Raw genomic sequence first — 8,526 nt, 5'->3', positions numbered from 1 at the left:
TCCTTCGCTCCTCCATTTTACTCATCATCTCCTGTGTAACCCTTGGTTTTCTTGCTATCTTCTCAACTTTACCGACCAAATCACTGATAGTATCTAACATGCATTCTTTTATATCATTCCACTGCGCTTCAGCATTTCCGCTTTCACCTTCAATTGCACCGAGTTTCTCTTCTAGGTAATTTAAATAAAATTGTATTAATTCAAGTTTTATAGTAAGTTATTATTAAGCGGCCTCCGTAGTCTAGAGGTAACGTTCCCACCTCATGACTCGTGGTATGCGGGTTCAAACCCAGCGGAGGTAGTGGAATTTTTAAGGGTGGAAATNGGTATAGAGACTGGTAGAATATCATAGAGGGAAGCACAATGGACCAACACTGGTCTAAGTGCATGGGGAAACCCACCCTCTCCAATAACTAACTAACTAACTAACTAAGTTATTATTAAATTAGCTTATTAAATTTTTTATTTAATATTATTATTTATGTTAATCGATTAATGTAAGTGATTTTGATTATGTGACTCGTGTAATTTTGTATATCTATTTTCAAAGGGACCATTTCCACACCCTAGGTTTGTTACCTGTATGGATATATGGAAAATAAAGGAAATGAATGAATGAATGAACACCATGTAGTCTGGAAAGACCCCAGTGTTTTGAGCAATTTGTTCCACCTTCAGGATCAAAGAATAACCAGGCTGGCTGTTTCTTGCTTGTTTCATTCTACAACCCTGAAGATGGAGACAATAAGTTTGTCTGAAATGTCATGCCCTCTCCACACAATGTAGCAGTGTGACCCAGGAGACTGTACTATTCACTGATGGTTGCTGTTTACAAAGTTGATTTTGTTTGCAGTGTTTGGAGAATGTGGAGGGTCGTCAGTGTGATCGCTGCAAGGAGAACAAGTACGACCGGCAACGTGGCTGTGTGGATTGTCCTGCCTGCTACAACCTGGTGCAGAGTGCTGCCAATGACCATCGAGCCAGACTTAGCGAACTGGAGAAAGTGCTGCATGATATAGCCAGTAACCCGACCGTCATCAGTGACCAGGACTTTGAGAAGAAGTTGAAGGATGTCCAGGGAATTGTGGAGGAGCTGTGGAATGAGGCCAGGCATGGAGCGGGAGGTATGACATATAGATGTGTGTCAGATGGTAGGGTGACCTCATGAAATGGTGACTGGCAAAGGATTTAGAAGGAAGTGCTTGTGGCCTAATTGAGATACTGATGACAACCTCAAAATAATTCAGTCAGAATAGCCAGTGTCCCATCTAGGATTTGAACCAAGCACCTTTGGAACACACGTGTAGAGTGTTAGCTCCAGCCCAGGCTACTCTGTCCTGGAATGAGAGCATCTGCTGATATACAGTGAACGGCTCAGTTCATGTACGAGTGGACCATAAATCTTAAGAATAAAATTTAAGATGACTATGTTCCTGGACGTGACACTGTAAATCATTTTCAGCATCTTGCAGGCATGTTAGTAATGATCTACAGACTATATGGTGTGTCACATCACAGAATATTGTAACTGTCATGGTCAAATATGAGAACCTGAGGTCCTTCAAGTGTGAAATTGCTGAGTCTGCATGAGGATAAAGTACTGTATGTAGCAGTAATCTATAAGTGCTTGAGGGACCTTTATTCTAGAGTACAGGACGGCAGGAAGTGTCAGAACCGTGCAGGAACTGAGGTTCTCACAGCAGTGGTTATGAAGAGTTCTATCTTCTGGGATATAGCGCCGTATAGGGTCTGAGGTTCTCACATCGGTGGTTATGAAGAGTTCTATCTTCTGGGATATAGCACTGTGTAGCCCGTTGAAAGTCAACTGATGTTCTGGAAGAAAATATCGCCTCCATCGTTGGGGTTGGAGAATGATGGATTTGACATATTCCTGTGAAACATCAGTTGACTTTCAACAGACTACACAGCGCTATAGCCCAGAAGACAGAACTCTTCATAACCACCGATGTGAGAACCTCAGACCCTACACAGAGCTATATCCCAGAAGATAGAAGTCTTCAGTGTCAGAACCCCTTCTTGTGCACATTGATGTACACCAACCCTGTCAGTTGAGGACCAATTCCATATTGCTCTTGTGGTGATGTTTCCAGGTGAAGACAAAAGCCTGCTGGAGAGGCTGGAAGAGTTACAGAGGCGTTTTGATGCAGTGGGTGAACTTACCGACCAGACTAATCAGCTAACCGATAAAGCATTGTTCAGCACTGCACAGGGGATTGGGAATGTCACACAGGCAGAGGAGACTATTGAGAAAGCTTTTGAGTCTTTCAAAGTAAGTTGCAATATCTGGTGCATGGAATAGACTCAGTTACTTTACTGATTGGTTCTACAGACCTGTAAGAATCTTGATCTGTTTTATGAAAGAGTCCTTTTCTTCTGTTTGCCTCTCATCTGTTCTCTTTCATCTCAAAATCATTCTCTGTGCTTCGTGGGTGTCTCAGTATTTGGGCTTCCCATTGTTTAGGCCGTGCCATAGCTCAAGTGGTTAGTTCCTGGTTTCCCACTGCGGTAGCCTGGGTTCAATCCCGGGTCTGGTCAAGCGGGATTTGTGGTGGACAAAGTGGCACTGGGGCAGGATTTCTCCGAGTACTTCGGTTTCCCCTGTCAGTCTTCATTCCACCAAATTCTCCATCATCATAATCACCTGGGGCAGGTGCAGTAGGCCAATAAGTGGCTGCCGTGCCGAGTGGACCCAATCGGACTCCACCCCTCACTAGGCAAATTAATTAAATTCCCATTGTTTTCTACTTTCTGGTGGCATTTCTAGGAACTTTCCTAATGCTCCTGGCATGCAAAAACTGAGCACATTTGAAGCATTGTCCAGATAATACTTGCTTAGTTATTTCCCTGGATTATTCACCCAGCATTGGTTATGTTTCTAATATATGTTCCTTAACAAGGTAAGGTTATTAGCCTCATATCCAGTCACCGTTATGGAGGAAGAAGGGTGCCACCAACATAGGTGTCTGATTGGGGCATGTTAACCTCACTGTTAACGTTAAGGCAGCAGCCCAGGTGGGAGGTGATGGTCACTTACTCATAAAATTATTTAACATTTTATGGAAGATTCTGCCATCCGACTGGATCCTGAGCCGGGTGAACCGAGGCGCACACTCGTACTGTTTGTGTGTAAGATGCATTTTAATATTATCCTCTCATCCATGCTTTGGATTCCAGTAATCTTTTAAGGCTTTAAAAAATTACCATATACATTCCTCATGTCCTCCTGTGTGCTACATTCCGAGAGAATCTCGATAATGTTGTGGAATGCGTGGAGCTATCCACCTACCTAGTTTCATGCAGCGGAACATTCCTTGCCGCTGTGCTGGGGATGACAGTAGAGACTGATAACAGGGCTGCTGACACACCTGTACATAGAGACTACACCTGCATGTTATTGGCCCATCAGATGAAGCTACTCATAGGAAATGTGAACAGAATGAAGAATTCTCCTGCCATACACTTTGTAAATGCCAGGCATGGAGCAGAGGTCAGCACTGCATCGTTAATGCCGATAGATGTCAGGAGGGTTGCAGTCTGGGCGTCGAGGATATGACGCTTTGAGACTGCAGGTACACTGTGGAGTGGTCTGAGTGCTTGGGGCAGGTGTAAGTTGCCCCACCCTCATGTTCAGTATGAAGTACAAAATGGTGGATATGGTAAACCTGTGATGCTAAGAGCCAGAACTTCATATTGCAACAGTTTTGCTCAACAGGCAACACGGTCCAACATACAATAATAGAGGAAGCTGTATTTTCTGTAGATGCACCAATATACTGCCTGGATAGCGATCCCATGGTATGTGTTTACTGGTGGTCGATATCTGTTCTGTGGCTATATAATGAGAGCTGTGAGCTGTAAGTTGAGAGAGCGAATTGGAACTGGGCGTGCAGAAGAGTACAAGAAGTCAGCCTGTGAAGATCTAACGTGTGCTTTGAAGACTTTATGTGTGTTGTAGGATAGTGAAATTGGGAGTGCATGATTTAGTGAGGCTTTTATAGCTCCTGTGTTATAAATCCGTGAAGACTAGTGCGGATAGAATGAAGAGATTAGTGTGGACTGATTGTAAATTGTGTAAACCAGCAATAATGTAATAATTAATTGTAGTTATGACCTGTAGTTTGTTTATAAATCCAATTACAAATCTGAATCCTGACTTTAGTCACTGTGTCACATGACAATATGAAAAATCTAATATATGAATACAGATTTCACTCTGAGACTTCAGGTTTGCATGGAGGTCAAGTGTAAAGATCAGTGTTTCCTGGAATGCTGTGCCGTGTAGTCCATTAGATATTTACCAATATTATCTTGGCAGGTAGAGGTGGCAGGTTCTTCCAAAACTTTGATGATGATCTACAAGATTATGTGGCACCAAATCCCAGAAGATAGTAATCATCAGATCTCATGATGTAGTTACTGTTGTATATAAGAACTATTTGCTGTACTTAACATACTCATGATGAAATCACGCCATCCTTTGTTGAAAGAACACAAAGTTCAGGTTTCAAGATTCACTTAGTGGGGGGTGGAGTCCAGCTGGGTCCACTCGGTATGGCGGCCACTGATTGGCCTATTATACCTGGCCCGGGTGATTATTATGGTGGAGAATCTGGTGGAATGAAGATTTGCAGGTGAAACCGAAGTACTCTGAGAAAACCCGCCCCAGCGCCACTTTGTCCGCCACAAGTCCCACTTAACCAGACCCAGGATCGAACCTGGGCCGACATGGTGGGAAGCCAGCGACTAACTGCTTGAGCTATGGCATGGCCTTACAGGTTTCAAGATGCTCTTATAAATTAACATTTTTCATGAAAATTATGACAGCTGACTGTTGCTGGCAGAATTAGTACTACCTGCAACCGTTATGTGTAGCGCTCTGTGTTATCATAATGTTGCACAGCATAATTATACTTTTCTTATGTAGAGAAATATTTCTCATCCCCACCAATGTTGTTTCAGTACACCAGCTGTGACATATGCGTAATGTTATTGCCATATGTGCAGTTCCCCTTCTTGTGTAACTTTGTGTAACTTTCGTTGCTGCAGGATGCAATGGATTACGTGCAGACAGATGGTTCTGCCGCCTTGAAGAAGGCCATGGAGCGTTCGGATGAGTTTGGACAGACAAGTAGTCAGATGTCTGAAATTGCTCGAGAAGCTCGAGGGTTGGCCGAGAAGTGAGTATCCATGCACCTCAGTGCCTGTGCATTGTACTCCCACCAAATGTTTGTTATGCTCGATGCTAAGTTCAGATTTCGGCTCAGATATCAACCGCCTTGACTGAGGTTTTTAATAGTTTTTCATTAACCTCTTCAGACACATTGCAGGATACCTGAGACCATAACTGATTCCTTCCAAATTCCTTCCAAATTGTTATTCATTTATCATTCATCCATTTGATGCTATATAATCTAGCTGCTGAAAGGGTCATGAAATAATCCAGTGATAAATAAATACATTATGCTACTTTGTACTATACTATTTCATTATCAGTCCATGTACTTAGAACTATGGCTGTTGTAGTAAGAGTGTATCACCAAACCAGAAGGCGCAATGTACAGGTGATTTTATTTCTGCCCTTTGGGTTAAGTGTTGGAGCATGGGAAGACATTGAGGGGCACTGGTTGTTGCTGCATTGTGTGGTGAAGATGCACAGTAACTAAGGCTCTAATATAACCAGTACCCATTTTAGTAGTGGGGGCACTATGCTACAAGCTGGAAGGTCACGTGTTCAAGTCCTGATAAGTTCATTGGATTTTTTTCAGTTGATCTAATACTTCCAGCCACACTACGGCTCTGGGGTCGACTCAGCCTGTAACAGAAATGAGTACCAGGAATCTTCCTGGGGGTAAAAGTTGGCCAGCACCTAAGGCTGACGACTCAACTGCCATCTTTGAGCCGATTGTCTAGATAGTGTGGGACCCTCGACATCTCACAACCCTGTGGGCCTCCACGGCCTGTTACAGGGATAGCTTCACTTTGTACCCATCTTAGTAGCACATGGAGATAAGAAGTTAAGCCTAGAATATTGCCTGTTGAAAGGAAAGGTGCAGAGAAGTGGTTATTAGAATCAGATGTAAATGTGAGTGTGTAAATTAACACATTCACTGTCAGACTGATCACTTAATGGGTTGAAGTTTACTGCATGCAAGTGACATGCTATTGTTACTGTGTACATAAATTTGTCATTTTCTCCCGCAGGTGTCACTCAGATGCAGAGATTCTTTAGATATCGCTTGTCTTAGTTTGAATGATTCAAAACACGTTGCAACTGTTGACTGTTTCTTATTCATTTTCTTCCATTTACATCTTGAATGTAGTAAAATCAAAATGCACTTTTCATTTTAAAGTGGTGGGCACAGCAGGTAAGTTCCTAGAATGTGGGAGTGGCAGTGAATGTGACAACACTTTGAGTTGGAAAAACTTAATTTTGCAAGCAGAAAATATTGATATGCATATATGATTCTTAAAATAAATAGATGTTATTTCTCTAAACAGTGTTAACCATTTGGTATGTATAATGGAGATGCAGTGTGTTTCCCATTGAGTTAGGAAATGACTGTTTGTAGAAGAAATTTTTGCTTCAAAGTGTTAAGGGAAAGCTGTATCCTGATAGCAGAATCAGTGGCATGAGAGAGCATATTCTCTTAATGAAGAGCTCATTGTTCTGGAATTTAACGCTGTGTAGTCCACTGAAAGTCAGCATATGTTTCAGAGGAACATGTCATGTCTTCAGGGTTAAAGAAGAGATAGCAAGAAACCAACATGAAGCAGACAGCAAGTAGAGCTCTACTCGTTTCTTTCTACTTCTTCCTTAACCTTATGACAGAGATTGTACGTTCCTTTGAAACATAAGCTGACTGTCACCAGACTATGTGGCAGTATATTCTGATTCACAGAACTGATCATAGTGACCGCTGTGAGATACTCACATCCTACATATTCAATTAATATTTTGTAACACTCGATATCTCTGTTATAGACAAGAGAAGGAAGCTGATGATATTCAGCTTGTAGCTGCTAGGGCTGTGAACACGTCAACTGCAGCATATGAACTGGCGAGGGACGCCATCAAACAGCAGCAGAACATCAGGTACTGTGGACATACATTTAGTTATTTTATGTAAAAATGTGTTGTCGCTGGTTCAAGTCCCGATGATTTCATTGGATTTTTTCAATTGACCTAACCCTTCCAGCTGCACTATGGCCCTGGGGTCAAATCAACCTCTAACAGAAATGAGTACCAGGAATTACTTAAATAATTTTCTTGGGGAGTAAAGTGCGGCAAGCGTGTAAGGCTGATAACCTTACCATCATCTTTGAGCCGATTGTCTAGAAAATGTGGGAGCCTCAACGTCTCACAACCCTATGGGCCTTCATGGTCTGTTACAGGAATAGCTTTACTTTTTTCTTTTTTTTTACTTATGTAAAAATGTGTTATTCATTGAAATATTACTTCTGAATATTTTCTCAATTATAGTATTTCATGTGAAGGGAGGTCTGTTTGATGCGGGTCATTGGACAGAAAGTCTCCAATGTGTTCTGTTTTTCCCACAGCCTTTTCTTTTTTATTTTTGCCAGCTCTTTCTGCTCTTCATGATGTCTTTCCAATATCTGGCTGCAATATGCTGTTGCTTTATGAAGTTCTGTGCCTGCAGCACTGTCTTGCAGTTCCTACTTGAAAGACTGGCAATTCTGTCATACTCCCTTGAGGGGCAGGGTGCACAAGCACATGTAATAGAAAATGTGTCCCCCAGCTTGCAGATGTCCAGTGTACTGTGTTCAGGAAAGTAGACCATAGGCTTAAGGGATTGTTACTGAATCACAAAAGAGAAGTACTAACCATGGTAACAAAATGTATTTGATAATTTTAGATAGTATAACAGTAGAACAGCAGCAAATAGTAGATGAAGGAAGGAAACCTTCCACTGGTTAGGAGAAGCCATAGCACTTGTAACCAAAATGGTTAGCTATTGAATGCAGCTATGGCTTAGCAAATAGTAACATTACAGGGATGCATAAGTCACGTACTTGACATGCAGAGTAAATGTTCTTATGTTCACAGTGTTAACACAAGACTCAAACACTGTCTTCATAAACCAATTGCTAACCTCTCATGCTTTCAGAAAAGTGCATATTATGCTGGGATCAACATTTTTATTGAATTGAATTGAATTGAATTTATTTACATTCTATAAATCCTAAGCAGGTACCTTTGGATACAGAGCAAGTCAAAAGGTTACATACATAAGTACAGGCAATTTTAGCTTAAAAATTAATATAACTTAATTTTACATCATTCTCTATTTACATTGAAGTATTCATCTAAAGAGTGGAAGGAATGAGCATGTAGATAATTCTTTAACTCTGATTTAAACTTTTTAGTATCATTGCCCAAGTTTTTAATACTTTGTGGCAGATTGTTGAACACTTTTATGCCAGTAAAGTAGACTCCTTTTTGATATACTGATAAAGTTGATGAGGGTAGGTGGAAGTTATATTTTT

At 41.4% G+C, this 8,526-nt stretch overlaps 1 protein-coding gene across 2 annotated transcripts in view; it reads left to right on the top strand.

Moving 5' to 3' along the window:
- The window catches only part of LOC111861803 (laminin subunit gamma-1), a 149,159-nt gene that overhangs the window by 122,937 nt on the left and 17,696 nt on the right, over nt 1-8,526 (top strand). For both annotated transcript variants that reach the window (XM_023846667.2, XM_023846668.2), the window contains 4 exons: nt 854-1,124; nt 2,112-2,290; nt 5,068-5,198; nt 7,004-7,114. In XM_023846667.2, the coding sequence (XP_023702435.1) occupies nt 854-1,124; nt 2,112-2,290; nt 5,068-5,198; nt 7,004-7,114 (692 nt within the window). The remainder of the gene's footprint in view (nt 1-853; nt 1,125-2,111; nt 2,291-5,067; nt 5,199-7,003; nt 7,115-8,526) is intronic.

This window comes from Cryptotermes secundus, unplaced genomic scaffold (genome assembly GCF_002891405.2).
Source record: "Cryptotermes secundus unplaced genomic scaffold, Csec_1.0 scaffold620, whole genome shotgun sequence".
In the NCBI taxonomy this organism is placed as follows: domain Eukaryota; kingdom Metazoa; phylum Arthropoda; class Insecta; order Blattodea; family Kalotermitidae; genus Cryptotermes; species Cryptotermes secundus.
This window is presented reverse-complemented; position numbering and strand designations above follow the sequence as displayed.